Genomic DNA, 17,319 nt, shown 5'->3' with positions numbered 1-17,319 from the left:
GGCCCGCGGCGGCATGTGCTGGCAGATGCGCACGGTGACGCGCGCGCGCGCAGCCGAGGCGCGAGCCTTCTTCTCCTTCTCGCGCCTGCGTGTTCCGCGCGTGGCGGTGCTGCTGCACAGGTGCTGGTGGAGGTCCCGGCAGCACTTTTCACGCCGGCCACTTCACTCTCCGGCTCTGCCCCTCAACTCAGCCTCTGGTGTTGCACGCACGAGCTGGAGGCACAAGGAAGGAGACCAGGTTGCTCTGAGGTTGCAGACCGCAAGTCGAGTGCGACAGCAAGTCCTTCACAGAGGGACGACCAGGGCTGGCAGAGCTGCATTTATACCTGCTACCCCTGGAAAGCCAGGCCCGCCTTCTTCACCTCGACGTTGCCGGCGCCCACATGTCCTGTGCCTTCGCGCTGCAGTGCAATCACGTCCTTGGCGGGGTCCTTGATCGCCTTGGAGCACTCGAGGCACACCGCCTTCTCCCCGCGCTTGCCGAGCAGTGTCGTGGTGCATGCCGTGCAGTACACGTGGCCGCATCGCCGCAGCACTGCAAGGATTGTGAGTCCAGGCGTTTGGAGGGAGTGGCAGGGTTGACTCACCGTTCAGTGTGCTGCTGTTCGTGATCGCCTTGCGGCAGCTCGGACATGTCGGCTTGCCGTCGGTCGGATCTGGCGAGAACTTGACGTCGACCAGCGCCTTGATGCTGAGGGCCAGAAGTCGAAGTCAGCATGCAGACTATGGCCTGGACAGCACGCCAACTCACGAGCTCTCGTGTCCATGCTCGCTGCCGACGAGGCACCTTGGCTTGGTCATCTTGGCCGCCTCCTTCTTCAAGTCCTCCAGCTCGCCGCTGCGCGCCGTCGGCGTCAGGCTGGGCAGCCAGTAGGCCGGGAAGCGGGCACGCTTCTCTGCCGCCTGCTGCTCCAGCAGCTCGGCTTCTGCAGCGTCTGATGCTGCTGCGGCTGCGGCTGCGATGCGCTCGGGAAGCGAAGAGATGCCGCTCTCTTCACGAGCGACCAGCGCACGCGAGGAGGAGCCGGAGCCGGAGGCCACAGCAGCACGTGGTGACGGCGATCTTGAGCGACGCCGAGCTGTGAGGAAAACGTCAGCCCAGCTTCACCAGGATACAGCGCACATGCGCATCGGCTGGGCCATGATCGCTTCTGCCTCAATCGAATGCCATCGCGTCCATCGCGCAGCCACGCAACACAGTTGGGCGCACTCACCGAGGCTGCTGCCCGCCTGTGACCGCCCACCGAGCGCCGTCTGCCGCTCGAAGTCGCACAGCACCTTCTTGCGCGCATCCTCCCGTGCCCGCTCGCGCTCCTCCTCCTGCTGCCGCTCGAGGCGTGCCAGCTCGTCGCGCGTGCGCTCGATGGCCGCCGTCTGCTCGAGCGCCGAGGTGAGGGCGCACTCGCGGCAGGTGAGATGACCCTGTGCGCATGCCACAGGCAGATGCGCCTCGTCGAGACAAAGGGCGCACTGGTTGAAGCGGCGCATCGAGTCGGCGCTGCGGCGAGGAGGTCAGCCAGGTCCCACGCATGCTTCCCTTGCTCGCGGCCCGGCTCACCCCAGGCGCGCCGACTTTGTGCCGTAGCGCCCGGCGAGCATGGCGCGCTCGCCGGACGTGAAGTAGCCGCGCGACGTGTTGTTCTGCGAGTGGCGCGGCATGGTGCGAGGGTGTCGGGTTGGCTGGCGAGGTGTGGAGGAGGATGAGCGAGGCGAGCGGCGGAGTCGTGTGCCAGCCAGGCGCTGGAGGCTGCGCTCGAGGCTTACGTCAGCAGCAGCGGACCCCGGATGCAGCTGCAGCAAGCGCAAGCCCAGACCCGCGGCCCGCCGCCGCTTCGGGCAGGTGCCGATGCAGGTCCGCTGCGCCTTGCTCTTGTGTGGGCGTGTCGCCGAGACAGCGGCACGGCAGCAGAGCGAGGCCAAGGCGGCGCGGACAAAATGGGTCGGCTCCGGCGCGCTAGAAAGGCGAGCAACAACGAGGCGCCAAGGCAAAGTCACCTGCTCCTCGGCTCCCTCTCACCCGACCCCCTCCCATCCCCTGCACCGCCGCCATGGGCACGCTCGCGCCGCGCGCTGCGCCGCCTGCTGCACGCAGCGACTTCGACAAGCGCCGCTCGCTCCTCACGCGCATGCGCGACGGCCTGCGCCCCGAGCCGCCGTCGCTCGACAGCAGCCTCGGGCGCAGCGCACACGCCCACGCCGCACACCACCCTGGTGGCAGCACGCCCGAGCTTGGCGATGGTGGCGCGCACAAGGGTGGCCCACGCCGGCGCTTCTGGGGCGGCAAGCGGGTGAGCAAGGAGTAGTGATCTGGCGGCGCAGTCGCTGACCTCTCGCAGCCCACCGCCGAGGCCGCACCGCCGCTGCCGCAGGCGCCGCCGGTGCTGTCGCTCGCATTCGACGACGAGCCGGCCGCTGCGCAGGTGCAGCCCGCGCCGGCGCTCTCCAGCACCGCGCAGACGGCACCTCAGTCCAACAAGGCGCAGCGTCCGGCCTCGGCGGACGTGAAGCGCACGGCATCCACCGGCAAGCGGCGCGCCGGGCGGCACTCCGTCGACGCACAGCCCACGCCCGCCGCGGCTGTGGCGCTGGCCGTCAAGGCCAAGCCTGCCACGCCTGCGCAGCGCCTGGAGGCGCACAAGTCGGCGCGCCTCAGCGTGCCGCAGGCGCAGGAGCTGTTTGCGCTCTGTGCTCAGGAGATCCGGATGCGCGGTGAGTAGTGCGTGGTCAGCCCGGCCCACCGCATTCTGACGCCGGCGCACAGGGCTGGCCACTGTCGGCATCTTCCGGCCCTTCCGCCTGGCCGAGTCGCCCGAGCGCGTCGAGCGCTTCGTGGAGCTCTTCCTGCTGCACAGCGAGCCCGAGACGTACGCGCGCATGTTCTCTGTGTTCGAGGCGAATGCGGCGCCTGGCTCGTCGGCGCTGTACTTTGACACGCTCGGACGGCCAGATGCCTACCAGGAGCTGTTGCGCAGTCTTTCCTACGCGAACATCCACGATGTGAGCAGCAGCACCGATGTGTCGCGCGATTTCACGCTGACACCGGCATGCAGGTGGTCGGACTCTTCAAGTGGGGTCTTCGGCGCCTGCGTCTGCGCGCCTCTGACCTGAACAGCTCAGACCAGTACGGCTGGTACAGCACCTTTGCCGAGGCCGAGAAGAGCGCAGGCTACCCGGCGCGCGCGTTCTCAGAGCTGCTGCTGCCTGCGCTGCCAAAGCCGACCGCGCAGCTGCTCGCCGACCTCTTCGACCTGCTCGGCACCCTTGCCGCGCACCACATCGCCAACGCGATGCCCGCGCATCGCATCTGCCGATCCGTATCCTTCTGGCTGTGGGGCCGCGGAGGTGGTCTCGTCGACCACCCGCCGTCCACGCTGGAGGAGCTGCTTGCAGCATGCGAGCGCGCAAGCCTCGTCACGGAGCACCTGCTGCTCGCGCACATCCGTGACCAGGGCGCATCGGTGCACAGCATGCCGACGCGCCTACTCGAGCTGGTGCACAGCTATCCCTACCTGGCCGGGGGCGCCGACGCGCCTTCGTTGCCGCCGGCGTTCAGAGGACGCGAGCAGCGCGCGCTGCGCATCAAGCTGCGCACCGAGAACGTGGCGCTCTCGGCCAAGCGCCCGCGCACACCGAGCGACACGCTGCGCGCGGCGTGCGGCGCCACCGTCACGGACACCGAGAGCAGCGCAGAGATGGACGACTGGGCTGCGATCGTCGCCTACGCCGCGCTTGCACCCGACGTCGATGCGGTGACTGAGCTGCGCGCCGGACCGCTCGCCGGTGGCCTCTCGCCGATGAGCCCGTCCTTCAGCGTCGCCAACACAGTGAACTCGCGCGGCACGACGGCTGTGGAAGACGAGCAGACCACCGACATGCGCCGAGAGCTGGCGCTTGGCACAGAGGAGGACGCGCGCATCCTGCGCATCACAGCCGACGTGCTTGCTGCGCGTCGCGCGGTCCTCGATCCCTCCGACAAGCCCACGCCCATGCCTGAGCCCGCCAAGCCGCAGCCATGGAGCGACTCGATGATGCAGATGCCCAAGTCGGACTCTTCGCAGTCGCTGGCTGGGCGCACTAGCCTGCAGTCCAGCGGCAGCGTCTCTGAGTTCGGCGCCATCGGGACCGCGCGCACCTCGCTCGAGCCGGCGATGACGACCTCGGGCAGCCTGCGCGGGCGGACGAACCTTGGCACGCTCGAGGAGGACGACGCCAACTGGAAGGACTTCTCCGCGTCTGGCTTCGCCACCAACGGCGCCGCCTCGACCGATCTGCAGCTCACGGAGGTGGTGAAGGAAGAGCCGGCGGCCGCCGCAGCCGAGGCTCCCCGTCCGGTCGCACGTCGTCAATCCTCGTTCAGCTCTGTCAGCAGGAGAGGCAACCGCAAGAGCAAGGCTGTCGAGCCGTTCGACGGCCCAATTGTGCCGCCGCCGGCGCCGGTGTACACCGTGACGCGCGTGGCGACGATGGGCTTCGATGAGGCGCTCGTGGCGCTGTGGCAGGACCAGCTGCTCGACCCGGCCGTGTGCGCCTCCTTCCCGCCGCTGCTCTTCATGCAGCTCAACGCCAAGACGGCCTCGCGCATCCTCACCGCCGGCATGGGCATGCAGGCGTCAAGCTGGCTGTGCATCGAGGAGCACATTACGCCTCCGCGCCCGGCCCTGCCGCCGTCACACGCCGGAGGACACGGCCGTGATCGCAGCGACGCGACCTCCGAGCGCCGCTCGCTGTTCGCGCCAAGCTTCCGCTCCATCACCAACAGTCTCTTCAAGGCGTCTGGACTGCGCCGCGTTGCGTCCTACCTGCCCAGCAAGAGCAGCCGCAGCGAGGGCAAGCAGCCGCCGACGAGCGCCGATGCCGTGCAGGCGAGCATCTCGGCGCGCACTCTTGAGGCCGAGTCCGACGCGGAGAGCGCCGCGCCGCGCTCGTCTGCGCCCGTGTCCCCGACGCGGACAGCCGAGCGCACCGTCAAGCGCAAGCCTGTCGCAGCAGCCAATGGCGCGTCGAACGGCCACAGCGACACTCCGCGCTTTGCCACGCCCACCACGACGTTCGACGCCGAGCCGGAGCGCCAGAGCGAGCGCGCCTCCAGCCAGTACGTCGACGCGCCGAACTAGCCTTTGACTCGCATTCCCCCGTCTCCCTTTCCGATACCCTGTCCGCCTCTCGTGATCCTGTCGTACTTTATCTCCCGCGCCTCGCGGTGCCCTATTGCCTCCTGCCTCTGCCATACCTTGCCACTCTGCGCTACCCCTGCGCTCCTGCTCATGACTCCTGATAATGGTATGCCTGTCACATTGACAAATCACAACACTGAGGAGACGGGCGTCAGCAGATGACCGGACCGGAAGGCACATGAGAGGCGCGCCTGCGATGCAGGGCACGGCAAGTGCTGATGGGCCCGCTCCTCCCGCACCGACACGACCCGGCACCGTCTGCCCATCCTGCCCACACCGCAGCCGCCTGCCGCAAGTACTCACTGCGCCTCTTCTTCGGCCGGACGCCGCCAATCTTGATGTTGGTGGCGTCGCGCATGCCCACCACCCTGGCGCGCACGTACTCGCCCTCAGACGACGTGAGGGCGCGGAAGACGGCGTCGCGGCCCTGGCCGAAGCCCTTCCACACAACGTCGAGCTTGATGTCGCCGAGCTTGCGCTCGGCCGCCTCGAGCGCGGCGAACATCGTCGTCGCGGCGCGGTAGCCGGCCTCGTAGCCCGAGCGCGCCGACTTCTTGAAGCCGGCCGTGCCGCCCGACGTGCTCATGATGGTGCCGCCGGGGTGCTCGCGCGCGTCGTGCGGGCGCGCGAGGGTGATGATGGTGTTGTTGCGCGACGCCTGCACGTGCAGCTGGTGCGCGGCCGCGTCCGCCTTGAGCTGCCGCTTCCTGTACTGCGACGAGCCGACGCCGCGGCTGCCCGAGCTGGCGCCGGGCATCTCGGCGTACGCATCGGCGGCAAAGGCGTCGGCGCGGTCGACGTCGGAGAGCAGGTCGGCGTCGCCGACCCGGCGCGGCGCTGACGAGGAGACGCTGCGCGAGGCGCCGGCAGCGCTGGCACGCAGCAGGCTCGAGCCGGGCGCTGCTGCTGCAGCGCGCAGGCTGCGGAGCGAGACAAGGCCGAACATGGTGTGAGGAGTGGGTGGAGCGAAGGCAGGAGCGGCGCGGCGGCCGACGCTGAGATTTGGCGGCGGCAGGTCACGTGCTGCGGCGGACGGGCGCCTCTTCCCGCTGTGCCTGAGGCTGGCCTGGCGGCGCCCGCTCCGGCGCGCGTCCCGCAACCGCATCCCCCGCTGCCGGCACGAGTCGATGCGCACGCCAGAAATGCTGCCGGGACAGGACAGATCGAACGCTCACCTGACTGCTGTCACTTGCGGCGGTCGGGCCAGAGCCGGCGGGACAGGGATGGGCAGGCGGCGCGCGGCAAGTCGCCGCACCGCCTCGTCGGCAGCGCTGCGCCGCCCAAAAGCCCGGGCCGCGCGGCGGCGCCAGATTAGCCGTGCGGGCGGTGCGCGGCGCGGCGGCGGCGGGCTGCTCCACCTCGGGCCGTGCGCGTTCACGCTCTCACATCCGCCACCTGTCACCCTCTCACCCTGCCTGCTGCACAGCACACGCTGCCGCGTCTCGTCCTCCTCGACCCCTGCAGCACAGCTCAGCCGCACGGCGCTGCCTCACGTCCGCCATGGGCCTCCTCACCCGCCAGCCAGAGAGCTACGGTGCGTGCGGCGCTGCATCCGCACCGCGGCAGCTCGCGCGACTGACACGGCGTGTGCAGTCAAGAAGAAGCAGTACACGTTCAACAGGACCCTCGGCGAGGGCAGCTTCGGCCTTGTGAGCGGCGGCGGTGCTGTGACTCAGCGCATCCAGCTCACATCTCTCAGGTGCGCTCGGCGACGTGGAATGCCGCCGACCCGCCCATCGGCGTGGCCGTCAAGGTCATCAGCAAGAAGATCCTCAAGGGCCACGATGAGATTGTGCAGGGCGAGATGGACGTGCTGAAGGTGAGCGATGATGTGGGTGGTCGTAGTGGTGGGGCAGGCGAATGCGCGGCACCGAAGGCGAGGAGAGCGAGACGATGCGCCGCGGATTCGCAGGCATTCTGACTCTGGCACGGCGGCTGACCGCCATCACGACAGGGCCTGGACCAGCCGCACGTGGTCAAGTTCCTCGACTGGTTCGAGTCGAAGGACAAGTACTACCTCGTCTTTGAGGAGGCCACTGGCGGCGAGCTCTTTGACCGCATCCTGGCGCGCGGCCGCTTCACCGAGGTCGACGCCTGCCGCACCATCCGTGCCGTGCTTAGCGCCATCGACTACCTGCACCGGCACAACATCGTGAGTACGCCGCACGCTGATGCTGTTGGTATGTGCCCGGTCTGACCGAGCATCGCTCAGGTGCACCGAGATGTGAAGCCGGAGAACATCTTGTATCGCTCGCAGAACGAGGACGCGAATGTCGTGCTCGTCGACTTTGGCATCGCGCGGCATCTCACGGACGAGAACGAGATCCTGACGAACGTGTGCGGCAGCTTCGGCTATGCTGCACCCGAGATTCTCGCGAAGAAGGGCCATGGCAAGCCGGTCGACATGTGGTCGCTGGGCGTTATCACTTACACGATGTGCGTGTGGTCGAGACGGTAGCTCTGGCCGCCTAAGCTGATTGCTCTCCGCCAGGCTCTGCGGGTATACGCCATTCCGGTCCGACGACCCGGCCAAGCTCGCAGCAGAGACGCAGCGCGGCAAGGTCGAGTTCCGTAAGTGTTGCTGTGTAATGACTGGCTTTCCGGCGCTGATGCAATTGCACGTCAGACGACCGCTACTGGAAGAACATCAGCCCAGACGCCAAGGACTTTGTGAAGCGCTGCCTGACGGTCGACCCATCACAACGCATCACAGCAGAGGAGGGTCTGAAGCACGCAGTGAGCAGTATCACGGCGTCAAGTGGCAGCGCATGGCACTGACGCATTGCGCCGCAGTGGCTGGACGAGAGCAGCGCCACGGCTGGCGCCTCGCACGACCTCAGTGTCGGCCTGAAGGAGAACTACCGCAAGCGGTGGCGGACGGCCATCAACATGGTGCGCGCCTCGACGCGCATGGCGGCGCTCGGCAAGAGCGGAGGAGCAGCGGCGCAGCCGAAGAAGTCGCAGTTCGACAGCGATACGGAGGACGAGGATGCGGGCTACCACACGGGCGACGACGGCGACGACGACGAGGCGACGGCTGTTGCGGTCGCCAAGCAGCAGGACGCTGCCAACGGCGAGACGCACCACGGCGGTCTGGCTGGGCTCGTCGAGAAGGTCGGCCATGTCAAGCTTGGCGGCCATGACGATGCAAAGTAGCGAGCGCTCAATTCCGCAGACTTCCTTGTCAGATCCCTTTCACACCCTGTATACTAGGCTCAGAGATGCATGCTTGACCACAAGGCGCAGGGCTGCTTCAACCAGGCCTCGTTGTGCGCTCACGACTCGCCGATGTGCTGGTGCTCGGTGCGAACGAGGATGCATTAAGGTCTATAAGATTCTAGGGCGAGCAGAATGGCTGCGGCAGCAGCAGCCTCGTCGGCAAGGCGAAGTGCCGCCGCTTGGCTGCTGAGATGCGAGGTGACACGGGAGGAGACACAGAGGAAGCGAGGCAAGAGACGAGGCGCTTACAGGCGCGCACGCGGGCCCTGCAGCTCGTCGCTCTTCTTGGGCGCCGCCTGGTAGTCGCCCTTCTTGCCGTCGTGCTTGGCGATGCCCGTCTCGTCACGCTCAACACCGAGCTCAATGCTGCGGACGGAATAGGTCTCAGCGAGCGGCCCAAGAGTTCCTGCTTTGTGCTACTTACAGCTTCGAGAACACGGCGGCGAAGTCCTTGAAGAAGAGCTCCTGGTCCTCGGCGTACTGCAGAGGCAGTCAGCAAACTGCCCTCTCCTTTGATGGGCGCCACGCCTGCTCACCTTCTCGACCCACGGGCGGAATGCATCGTCCTGCGTCAGGCTCATGTCCGTCGGCAGCATCATCAGCGGCTCGTCGTCCTCGTCCATGCCCGGCACGCGCGCAATCCACTGCCACTCGGCACCCTGCTCCTTGCGGCCCAGCTCCTTCTTCTGCCACTTGAGCTTCAGCAGCATCTTGTAGTACTGCGGGAAGGTGTGAGCAGACGCAGAGAGCGCGCGCGTGCTCGCCAGTGCGACTCACCTGGTTGGAGAAGCGCGTGGGGTTGTTGACCCAGGGACCCTCAAAGCCTGACCGGTCGGCGTGGCAGCGGCCGAGGTTGTGCGCGCCCGAGAGCGCCACAATCTCCTGGTCGTTGAAGCCCATGCGGTAGAAGATGTGCCGCAGGTGGTCGGCGGCCTGCGCCGCGTCGGGCAGGCGGCCGCGCGGCGGCAGGTTCGAGTCGTCGACGAAGTCGGTGCGCCCGGCCTGCCACTCGATCTTGGGGCCGTTCATGGCCTCGATGGCGACGACGCCGGCGAGAGTCCAGACTGTGTGGCTGGTCAGCAGTGGCCAGTGCGACTCGGGTGCAGCGCCACTCACGATCGGCGTACGAGATCCAGCTGTGCTTCTCCTTGATCGGCTCAAGGAACACACGCGCGTGCTGCAGGCCGGCGTTGGCCGGATCACCGCCCTCCTTCTCGTAGCGCATGCCGGCGCCGTTGGAGCCGCCGGTCTTGGTCTCGGCGCAGTAGGTGCCGCTGAATAGCGCCAGTGTGAGCGGTAGTGCTGAGTTTCCAAGGGCATGCTCGCCACCGCGCGCCAGGCTGTACCAGCCGCGCTGCGCCGCCGTGCCACAAGCAAGCAGCCTACTCACGACGAGTGCCACGCGAGGCGCACGAGCACGGGGCCGATGCTGCCGTCGTCGTAGTCCTTGTTCTTCAGGATGGCCATGATGTCCTTGCGGACCTCTGCGCGGACGCCGATCTGTCAGCACGCGGCGCGGCGCAAGTGGAGGCGGACGGAAGTGCGTATCGCAGCGCATGCCACACTCACGCTCGACATCCTCGGGCTTGTAGACCATGATGGGTGTGTGAGGTGGTGAGGTGGGGATAGTGGTGGTGTTGGAGAGAGCGATGCGGGGAAACGAGGCTGAGTTGGCTGTCGTCGTTGGGCCGCCACAGAAAGTGCGAGAGGGAGAGGTCGATCGAACGGCGCGTGAATCTCGCTGGGCGTCGGACGGAGGCAAGTCCGCCAGCGCCGCTTGGTCATCGCGAAATCCTCACTGCGCCGGCTCCGGCACGCCCGCGAGCCGCGCCGCACGACGTACGGCAGGCGCTCTACTCCGCGGCACTGATTGACATCACGTGACTCAACGCGCCGGTCCTCCCCACGACGTCTCCTCACACGCTGGCGCTTCACAGTGGAGCAGGGTAGATTGAGAGGCGGTATGTACACGGCAGAGGAAGCGCAAATAGGCAGGCGACGATGCACGGCACGCCGAGCGGTGCAGAGCGTGCCGCACGTAGGGTCGTCACGGGAGAGAAGGGAGCACGCAAGTCGGACGAGGCTTAGAACATGCAGTCGAGGCTGGTAGGGCACGAAAGTCAGCCTCGAAACAGAGCCAGACATCGACTCTGAAGACGCACCACATCTCCTCGGCGCAGCCTGTTCGCAAGGATCGGCGGTCAGAGGGGAGCGCTACGCAAGCCTCGAAGCGTACTCACAGCACAAGCATGCGCCCGCAAGACAGGCGCAGCAGCCCGTGCCTGCCGCCGCACCGCCGCCGCCCTTCTTCGCCGGCTGCTGCACGTAGACCTGTGAGAAGCGTCAGCAGGGGGTTCGGCCGGGGCATGCGTCTCGCACAGGCCGGAGACGTCCAGTGAGGCGCGCATGCTAGTCCGTGGCGAGCCAGCGAGACTGCCGAACTCTCGCAGTGCTGCTGCATCTGAGCGCGATGCCATCCCTCAGGAAACCTTGCCCGCACGCAAGGCCCGAGAGAGGCAGCCGCGATGCTCGCCATTGGCTAAGCCTCGCTAAAGGCACCACGTCGCACGCCATTTCACTCTCTCTCTCGCTCTCTCCACTCACGGGTTGCGGCTGCGCCTGCGGGTAGTAGCCCTGCTGCTGCTGTCCGTACGCCTGCTGCGGCTGCTGCGGCGGCTGTGTGCGCGCAGATCGGGAGGCGAGCGGCGAGGGGAGAGGCAAGGGTACAGTGAGCAAGCGCGCGCGCGCAGACCTGCCACTGCACTCACGTAGTAGCCGCCCTGCTGCGGGTATGCTCCGCCCTGCTGCGGGTAGCCGCCCTGCTGGGGGTAGCCGCCCTGCTGCGGGTATGCTCCGCCCTGCTGCGGGTAGCCGCCTGTCGAGCGTCTTGCGTCAGCGCTCTGGCGTGTTGCTGCTGTGTGGACCCTTGGCAAGCCAAGATGCACCCTCCTGCCCTCCAAGTCCCATCGCGCAGCCACATGCAGAGCAACTGCGGCCAGCATGCGGAGGTTTGACAGCGCGGCGTCGTGCGCGCAGCTGTCCGACCAGCCCGGAACGAAGGATGCGGAGTGCTTTGCTGTAGTGGCTCGCCGCGCGCACGTCGCACTTTCGCCGGGCTGCCAGCCCTGCTCTCGCCATCCATCCGTGCTGCGCTTCCCTCCCATCTTCGCGAGCGCCTCGACCCTGCGATGCGGTGCGCTGCCGCTCTCCAGCTTGCCTCTGCGGCACCGGCGTGCTGCTCACCCTGCTGCTGCGGCGCGCCACCGTAGTACTGTGCGGGAGCAGGCAAGTCAGCGTGCGTGCGCAGCATGGCTGGGGCACGACGGGCCACACGCACGTCCTTGGCCGACATGGATGCGATGGGTGTGGGTGAGGGTGAGGGTGGTGGGAGAGAGGTGAGGGCGGGCGTCGTGGACGCGGAGCAAGAGCGGGCGACGTGGATGGGCGCTGAAGTGAGGCGCGCGGCGGCACCGCCCACGTCCGCACGCGCCGCCGCTGTGCCGGCATCTCGCGCTAAACGGGCAACGGCGGCGGCCGAGCGGCACGCCCGCCGTGCCCTCTCTGACTCCGACGCCCCGTGCCCTCGCAGCGCTCTCGCCTCATCTCTCTCCGGCCGGCACGCCGCGGCACAGCCTGCATGGAGCATCGGCTCATCTCAGCGGCGCGGACGCAGCAGCACCCAGCCTCAGAGCGGCAGGCGGCAGCCGCAGCGCATCAAGAGAGACGCGCGAAAAGGGGACGATGCCGCAGCCGATGCCGCGGGCGCCGCCGCCGCCGAGCCGCCGGCATCTGCATCTGCTGCGGGGTGCCGCCGCGTTCCCTCGACGCCACGCTTCTGCAGCGGCACCCAGCGGTCTGGCCCCGCCCACCGCCGCCCTCTGCTGCATGCTGCGCCGCACTCTGACTGCGCCAACAAGCTCAGCCGCACTGGCGAGCCGGACTCTCCGCTGCGCCGCTGCTGACGCTTCCGTCATGCCCGGACCGGGATGCGCAAAACGCGGGAGAGGAGGCGGGCAGCCACGACGTGGCTCCGACGGCACAGCATCAGGAGGAGCGCCGCAGCAGGCCGAGATGTGGCTGTGCCCGCTGCCCGCTCCCGAGGCGAGGATCGCACGCTCGCACTCCACCTCCCGTCTCTTGCAAAGCAGAACGGCGAAGGCATGGTACATTGCGGATCGTGTCGAGGGTCGTGGAAGGAAGGAAGCGTGACATGGGAGTGAAGCGAACATGAGGTGAGGTGGGCCGAGACGTGAATATGAAACAGGACTGAACGTGGATGATGGATCGTGACAGAGTGAAGCAAGAGAGTTCGTGACCGCGGGTCAGAGGAATGAGGCGTGTTCAAGTCGTAGGTGTGTCGGAAGCAGAGCCCTCTTCGGGATGCTGCACCGTGATGGCCGGCACTGGCGCGGCAGCCTGCGCAGTCGTGCTCGACGATGGCGAGCGGATCGGCGAGCGAGCGTCGGTGGGCGATGTGGCTGATGCCTCTCGCTCAAGGCGAGCAGCACGCTCGTTGGGCAGCAGCAGAGGTGCGGGACGAGGAGCGCCGAGCCGTGGAGGCTCCGAGGCCGCAGCGGGTGTCGTCGGCGCGCTGTTGGTTGGTGAGGCGACTTCCTCCCTGACGCTGAGCGTGTCCCACGCTGGCGGAAGGTCGGTGCTGCTCGCTGCGTTGGCCACCGGCATGGCGTACAGGCCAAGAGACTCCACTGACGCCAGGAAGCGCAGTTGCTCGGGCGTCGGACGTGCGTTGGATGGCAGGTTGAAGCTCGAGCGCACCGCGCTGCCCTCGATGGGGCGCGAGATGACTCGGCCCAGAGGCGTGCCGGCGCCGCTGCTCGAGGCATCATCGGGAAGCAGAGACGTGCTGCTGGCCATGCCAGAGCCGATGAAGCGCGGCAGCGTGTAGCTTCCGATTGACGGACGAGAAGGCGTGGGTGCAAGAGACGACATGCTCGACAGCACCGACGCCGAAGAGCCGAAGCGCCGGTGCGTCGCTGGCGCCGTGCGAGGTGCCTCGAGGTCGCCGATGCGTCCGGCAGAGCGAGATGCGGCGTGTCCGCGGCGCGGCACAAAGATGTTGCGCAGCGTCGAACGGCGACGTTCCGGCGACGCTGCAGGCGAGGCGCTGTGCGGATCGAGTGGCTCGTCTGACCGTGCGCTGCTGGTCGGATAGAGCGTGTCGTAGTCCGGCGACTCCTCGGTCGGGACGCTAGGCGCCTCGATATCCTGCGCGTCGTTCTCCTCTGGACCCTCCATGCGCATCATCTCGTCCTCAGCATCTTCAAATGCGCGCGAGCCGCCCAGGGATCTGCGCAGACTTGCACGCACGTTGCCGATGATGCTGCGGCGGCTGGCGTGCGAGCCCTCGCGGCGCGGTGCACCGTCTGACTGCAGCAGAGGCCGTGCAGTGGCTGCAACATCGCGCTGTGCTTCGCGCTGCGTCGGCGTCTGCGGCATGGAGAAGCGTGAAGCCCGCCGCGTGGTGTCGCGAGACGCATCGTCGGTGCTGGAGTCTGCGGAGAGCGTGACGTCGAAGGACGAGGTAGTCTCCGCTCTGAGTACGGCGCGTGAGCAGTTGGCAACAAGCACTGGGATATCGGCGAAGTGGGCTCGCAAGCTTGCAATGCCGCACAGGTCACGCATACGTCGCACACAAGGCTCGAGCACACTCACTTGTACAGCACCAGCTCGCCGTCATTCGCGTCCTCGTTGTACGCCGGAATCGTCTTGACGCTGTGGCCGCTGTCGGTGCGGCGCAGGCGCAGGCGTCGACGCCGCTCCCGCGCGCTCTCCTGCGCCGGCGGCTCGGGCGTCTGTTCCACGGCTAGCTCTGGCAGCGCAAAGAGGCGTGCCAGCCATCCCGCCGCGCCGGCCGAGTCGTTGGTGCCAGACGCATCGACGCCAGACTGCGGCGCCGCATCGTCGCCCTGCGAGCTACGTGCGGCGGTACGGCGCCGGAGGAGGCAGATGAGGACGAACACGAGGATCGCCAGCACGCCGAGGATCACGCCGAGGATCACGCCCAGCGGCGCATGCTGCTTCGCGGGCGATGCGATGCTGGTGTTGAGCACGGCCGTCGCGCTGCTGCTGGCGGTAGCCGTGGTGTTGGTCTGCTGCCGGAGCACGAGCGACATGGCGAGCGGTGATCTTCAGGAGCAGAACGGACGCGGCATGGAAGGGTGCAGACAGTGGATCGTGACGAGAGGGCGTTGCGATAAGAGCCGTCGGACGAGGAGCGAGACGTGGAGGATGTGGCCGGGAGCAGAGGGGACAGAGCGCAGGGACGAGGCGAGATGTGGTCGGGAGTGAAGCGTCGAGTGGCTTGGCAGCCGGAAGCGAGGCCAGCAGAGCGGGCCGCAGAGAGGCAGAGGAGACGGAGAGGGGCGTGGGCGTGAGACAAGCGGCGCCGGCAGGCACACGGCACCCTCGGCACGGCGCGCCGCCCCCGCCGCGCACGGGGCGCACCGCCGCGAGCACCAGCGCAGCCCTCTCTCTCCAGCATCACAGGCCGGCTGCTGCAGCGACCTTTCCCTCGATCGCACTCAGATCATGGCCAAAGCGTTGAGGAAGGGTCATTAAACTCTCAGCTACGCGCGCTGTCAGGTGTCAGACGTGCCGACCTCTCAGCTAGGCGGGCGAGACAAGCCACGCCTCCACCGCGATCAGCCCCTCGCGCTCTGCGTTCTGCAGCACAGCGCACTTTTCGGCTGTCCTTTGGCCCCGCCTCAGCAAAAGGCCCAGCATCAGGCTCAGTGTCGTCTTCAGGCAACAGCTCTCCGCTTAGCGGAAGCGTCCCGGCGAGCCAATCGCTCCTGCGAGGATGCCCACACGGCGGCCTGTGCCGGCTGGTGAGGCTGTGCTGGCGCGGCGGAGCTTGTGCGCCTTTCTTTGTGTGCTTCGGCGGCGCCAGGCACGCTGCTCCCACGCTCAGGCATTGGCTGGCGCGGCTGAGTCAGCAGGCGCCCGCCAAGGGCACCTTCTCGCGGCGCCGCCTTCTTGCCTCGCAACCGCCATCTCACACCTCGATGTCCCTCTGCACCGGCAGCCTCGTCGGCCTCCGCCTGGCAGCCGCGGGCGGCGCCGGACGTGCCAGCGCCGTGCTGCGCCTTGGCCTGCGCGCCGCGCCGCAGCTCGGCGCTGCCGCTCCTGTGCGGCGAGCACTGCTGCACACCTCGCCGTGCCAGCCAGCACTGCGTCTCGGCCTCAGCGCTGCGCCGTCTGCTCGCTCCTCGATCCTTGCACAGCTGCGCCAGCTTCACTCCACTTCGCGCTCGCCTGCTGGCAGTGCCAGTCTCAGCGCCGACGCTGCAGCCGCATACAGCGAGCCAGCAGCTGCCACGGCTGCCGCTACAGCGTCTGCACCCGCCGACTCGCACTACTCTGACGGCACGTCGCCGTGGGTCGCAGCACACCTCATCGCTACATTCGTCCTCGTCTACGCCATCATTGTCGTCGGCGGCCTCACGCGCCTTACCGAGAGCGGCCTCTCGATCACCGAGTGGAACCCGGGCATGAAGGGCATGCGCCTGCCCAGCTCGCAGGCCGAGTGGGAGGCCGAGTGGGAGAAGTACAAGGGCACGCCCGAGTTCGTCCTGTGAGTCAGGTGCTGTGTAGCGCACGCGGTGGAGCCATTCGCAGCGGCAGTGCCACTGACGTGCTTCACAGCCTCAACCAGCACATGACACTCGACGACTTCAAGACCATCTACGGCTGGGAGTGGGGCCACCGCATGCTCGGCCGCTTCATCGGCGTCTTCTTCGTTGTGCCCGCCCTTGCCTTTGCTCTTACCGGCGCTGCCGGCCGCCGCACGCGCTGGAAGCTGCTCGCCATCGCCAGCGGCATCGGCTTCCAGGGCGCGCTCGGCTGGTATATGGTCAAGTCGGGTCTGACGGCGCCGGAGATTGCGCCCACGCACCCGAACAGCACGGCACGCCCCGACGGTCAGCAGCGGCTCGATGCAGACTCGAAGACCGCCGAGTGGACGCCACGTGTCTCGCACTTCCGTCTTGCGGCGCACCTCGGCACGGCCTTCCTGGTCGGCCTCGGCTGCCTGCACACGGCTGCCGTCATCCTGCGCCCAGGCATGCACGCTCGCCTTGCCTCGCCGCTGGCTGCTACGAGCAAGGCACTCGCTGCGCCAAGCGTGCGGCGATATGCAACGGGCACGCGGGCCATCACCGCCTTTGTCTTCTTCACCGCCATCTCGGGCGCGCTCGTTGCCGGCCTCGACGCCGGCCTGGTGTACAACGAGTTCCCGACGATGGGCGACGGACGCATTGCGCCGCCCATGGACGAGCTCATGGAGGACAAGTACGCGCTGCACGACCCGGACGCTGCTCCAGGCGCGGGCCGCTCAACGTGGCGAACGGCGGTCGGCAACTTCACGAGCAACCCCGTTGCCGTGCAGCTGGCACACCGCACGCTCGCCATCTCGTCGCTCGTGCTCTGCCTCGGCGTCGGCTGGCGCGGCGCGCGTCTTGCGCGCATCGCTCGCGCACAGGGCAACCCGCTGCCGCCCGCCGTGCCACGGCTAGCGGTGCTTGCCGCGTCGCTGGCCTCGCTGCAGGCCAGCCTCGGCATCTGCACGCTCATCTACCTCGTGCCCATCGAGCTCGCCAGCGCGCACCAGGCCGGCGCTGTCGCGCTGCTCAGCTCGCTCGTCGCACTCGTTGCCAGCCTGCGTCGCGGACCAAAGACGCTGGCTCAGCCTCTCGCTGCCGCCGCGGCGCGCCCCCGCGAGCAAGTTGTGGCTCAGGCCTTGCGCAACGTGGCCAAGCCGCGTGCTGCCACGCAGCCCTCCCTCTAGACCGCCTCGCCTGCTCCTGTCCACCGCTCACATCATTGTACCTCTATTCTCATCCTGACTCGCAGATCTAATCGCACTCGTGCACAGCCAAGGGGTGACAGCAGCACAGGAACATACGCA

General features: G+C 67.9%; 9 protein-coding genes across 9 annotated transcripts; 3 read left to right on the top strand and 6 right to left on the bottom strand.

Moving 5' to 3' along the window:
* Window positions 1–116: 116 nt before the first annotated feature.
* FA09DRAFT_329797 (hypothetical protein) lies at window positions 117–1,709 on the bottom strand. Its single transcript, XM_025742330.1, has 5 exons — window positions 1,559–1,709; window positions 1,215–1,498; window positions 752–1,079; window positions 588–691; window positions 117–535 (listed from the first exon to the last, which is right to left on the bottom strand). The coding sequence occupies exons 1-5, from the start codon at window positions 1,657–1,659 to the stop codon at window positions 330–332; spliced, it is 1,023 nt and encodes a 340-aa protein (XP_025598452.1). The 5' UTR covers window positions 1,660–1,709; the 3' UTR covers window positions 117–329.
* A 269-nt stretch (window positions 1,710–1,978) lies between these two features.
* On the top strand, window positions 1,979–5,233 carry FA09DRAFT_20086 (hypothetical protein). The gene is made up of 4 exons (XM_025739438.1): window positions 1,979–2,288; window positions 2,337–2,709; window positions 2,762–2,997; window positions 3,051–5,233. The coding sequence occupies exons 1-4, from the start codon at window positions 2,049–2,051 to the stop codon at window positions 5,112–5,114; spliced, it is 2,913 nt and encodes a 970-aa protein (XP_025598451.1). The 5' UTR covers window positions 1,979–2,048; the 3' UTR covers window positions 5,115–5,233.
* On the bottom strand, window positions 4,987–6,304 carry FA09DRAFT_329796 (translational machinery component). Its single transcript, XM_025742329.1, has 2 exons — window positions 5,478–6,304; window positions 4,987–5,310 (listed from the first exon to the last, which is right to left on the bottom strand). The coding sequence occupies exons 1-2, from the start codon at window positions 6,118–6,120 to the stop codon at window positions 5,303–5,305; spliced, it is 651 nt and encodes a 216-aa protein (XP_025598450.1). The 5' UTR covers window positions 6,121–6,304; the 3' UTR covers window positions 4,987–5,302.
* A 285-nt stretch (window positions 6,305–6,589) lies between these two features.
* FA09DRAFT_329795 (putative CMK1-Ca2+/calmodulin-dependent ser/thr protein kinase type I) lies at window positions 6,590–8,387 on the top strand. The gene is made up of 8 exons (XM_025742328.1): window positions 6,590–6,708; window positions 6,768–6,823; window positions 6,874–6,993; window positions 7,129–7,326; window positions 7,387–7,610; window positions 7,666–7,745; window positions 7,801–7,910; window positions 7,968–8,387. The coding sequence occupies exons 1-8, from the start codon at window positions 6,675–6,677 to the stop codon at window positions 8,328–8,330; spliced, it is 1,185 nt and encodes a 394-aa protein (XP_025598449.1). The 5' UTR covers window positions 6,590–6,674; the 3' UTR covers window positions 8,331–8,387.
* Window positions 8,388–8,466: 79 nt separating this feature from the next.
* On the bottom strand, window positions 8,467–10,004 carry FA09DRAFT_329794 (heme peroxidase). The gene is made up of 7 exons (XM_025742327.1): window positions 9,963–10,004; window positions 9,784–9,877; window positions 9,510–9,667; window positions 9,171–9,457; window positions 8,930–9,112; window positions 8,818–8,873; window positions 8,467–8,759 (listed from the first exon to the last, which is right to left on the bottom strand). Exons 1-7 carry the CDS (start codon window positions 9,988–9,990, stop codon window positions 8,639–8,641), a joined length of 927 nt encoding a protein of 308 aa, XP_025598448.1. The 5' UTR covers window positions 9,991–10,004; the 3' UTR covers window positions 8,467–8,638.
* A 562-nt stretch (window positions 10,005–10,566) lies between these two features.
* Window positions 10,567–11,043, bottom strand: FA09DRAFT_19707 (hypothetical protein). The gene has a single exon (XM_025739416.1). It carries the CDS (start codon window positions 10,927–10,929, stop codon window positions 10,630–10,632), a length of 300 nt encoding a protein of 99 aa, XP_025598447.1. The 5' UTR covers window positions 10,930–11,043; the 3' UTR covers window positions 10,567–10,629.
* FA09DRAFT_329793 (hypothetical protein) lies at window positions 10,634–11,801 on the bottom strand. The gene is made up of 2 exons (XM_025742326.1): window positions 11,731–11,801; window positions 10,634–11,664 (listed from the first exon to the last, which is right to left on the bottom strand). The coding sequence occupies exon 2, from the start codon at window positions 11,555–11,557 to the stop codon at window positions 10,994–10,996; it is 564 nt and encodes a 187-aa protein (XP_025598446.1). The 5' UTR covers window positions 11,558–11,664; window positions 11,731–11,801; the 3' UTR covers window positions 10,634–10,993.
* A 740-nt stretch (window positions 11,802–12,541) lies between these two features.
* Window positions 12,542–14,779, bottom strand: FA09DRAFT_329792 (hypothetical protein). Its single transcript, XM_025742325.1, has 2 exons — window positions 14,067–14,779; window positions 12,542–13,947 (listed from the first exon to the last, which is right to left on the bottom strand). The coding sequence occupies exons 1-2, from the start codon at window positions 14,525–14,527 to the stop codon at window positions 12,735–12,737; spliced, it is 1,674 nt and encodes a 557-aa protein (XP_025598445.1). The 5' UTR covers window positions 14,528–14,779; the 3' UTR covers window positions 12,542–12,734.
* Window positions 14,780–15,409: 630 nt separating this feature from the next.
* On the top strand, window positions 15,410–17,288 carry FA09DRAFT_318406 (COX15-CtaA-domain-containing protein). Its single transcript, XM_025740903.1, has 2 exons — window positions 15,410–15,987; window positions 16,059–17,288. Exons 1-2 carry the CDS (start codon window positions 15,419–15,421, stop codon window positions 17,197–17,199), a joined length of 1,710 nt encoding a protein of 569 aa, XP_025598444.1. The 5' UTR covers window positions 15,410–15,418; the 3' UTR covers window positions 17,200–17,288.
* Window positions 17,289–17,319: the final 31 nt, after the last annotated feature.

The sequence above is a fragment of the Tilletiopsis washingtonensis genome (genome assembly GCF_003144115.1).
Source record: "Tilletiopsis washingtonensis strain MCA 4186 unplaced genomic scaffold FA09scaffold_10, whole genome shotgun sequence".
Classification (NCBI taxonomy): Eukaryota; Fungi; Basidiomycota; class Exobasidiomycetes; order Entylomatales; genus Tilletiopsis; species Tilletiopsis washingtonensis.
The sequence above is the reverse complement of the archived record's forward strand: the minus strand, read 5'-3'. Positions and strand labels throughout refer to the sequence as shown.

Coding starts and splice junctions, on each gene's coding strand:
- FA09DRAFT_329797 (XM_025742330.1), bottom strand. CDS start 1,659: ATGCCGCGCCACTCGCAGAACAACACGTCGCGCGGCTACTTCACGTCC. Junction 1,080..1,214: donor ACAGGCGGGCAGCAGCCTCG/GTGAGTGCGCCC, acceptor TTTTCCTCACAG/CTCGGCGTCGCTCAAGATCG. Junction 692..751: donor GAGCATGGACACGAGAGCTC/GTGAGTTGGCGT, acceptor TCTGGCCCTCAG/CATCAAGGCGCTGGTCGACG.
- FA09DRAFT_20086 (XM_025739438.1), top strand. CDS start 2,049: ATGGGCACGCTCGCGCCGCGCGCTGCGCCGCCTGCTGCACGCAGCGAC. Junction 2,289..2,336: donor GCTTCTGGGGCGGCAAGCGG/GTGAGCAAGGAG, acceptor GACCTCTCGCAG/CCCACCGCCGAGGCCGCACC. Junction 2,710..2,761: donor TCAGGAGATCCGGATGCGCG/GTGAGTAGTGCG, acceptor GCCGGCGCACAG/GGCTGGCCACTGTCGGCATC.
- FA09DRAFT_329796 (XM_025742329.1), bottom strand. CDS start 6,120: ATGTTCGGCCTTGTCTCGCTCCGCAGCCTGCGCGCTGCAGCAGCAGCG.
- FA09DRAFT_329795 (XM_025742328.1), top strand. CDS start 6,675: ATGGGCCTCCTCACCCGCCAGCCAGAGAGCTACG. Junction 7,327..7,386: donor ACCTGCACCGGCACAACATC/GTGAGTACGCCG, acceptor AGCATCGCTCAG/GTGCACCGAGATGTGAAGCC. Junction 7,746..7,800: donor GCGCGGCAAGGTCGAGTTCC/GTAAGTGTTGCT, acceptor ATTGCACGTCAG/ACGACCGCTACTGGAAGAAC.
- FA09DRAFT_329794 (XM_025742327.1), bottom strand. CDS start 9,990: ATGGTCTACAAGCCCGAGGATGTCGAGC. Junction 8,874..8,929: donor TCCGCCCGTGGGTCGAGAAG/GTGAGCAGGCGT, acceptor CTGCCTCTGCAG/TACGCCGAGGACCAGGAGCT. Junction 8,760..8,817: donor GCCGCCGTGTTCTCGAAGCT/GTAAGTAGCACA, acceptor TTCCGTCCGCAG/CATTGAGCTCGGTGTTGAGC.
- FA09DRAFT_19707 (XM_025739416.1), bottom strand. CDS start 10,929: ATGGCGAGCATCGCGGCTGCCTCTCTCGGGCCTTGCGTGCGGGCAAGG.
- FA09DRAFT_329793 (XM_025742326.1), bottom strand. CDS start 11,557: ATGGGAGGGAAGCGCAGCACGGATGGATGGCGAGAGCAGGGCTGGCAG.
- FA09DRAFT_329792 (XM_025742325.1), bottom strand. CDS start 14,527: ATGTCGCTCGTGCTCCGGCAGCAGACCAACACCACGGCTACCGCCAGC. Junction 13,948..14,066: donor GGCGAGCTGGTGCTGTACAA/GTGAGTGTGCTC, acceptor CGCCGTACTCAG/AGCGGAGACTACCTCGTCCT.
- FA09DRAFT_318406 (XM_025740903.1), top strand. CDS start 15,419: ATGTCCCTCTGCACCGGCAGCCTCGTCGGCCTCCGCCTGGCAGCCGCG. Junction 15,988..16,058: donor GGCACGCCCGAGTTCGTCCT/GTGAGTCAGGTG, acceptor CGTGCTTCACAG/CCTCAACCAGCACATGACAC.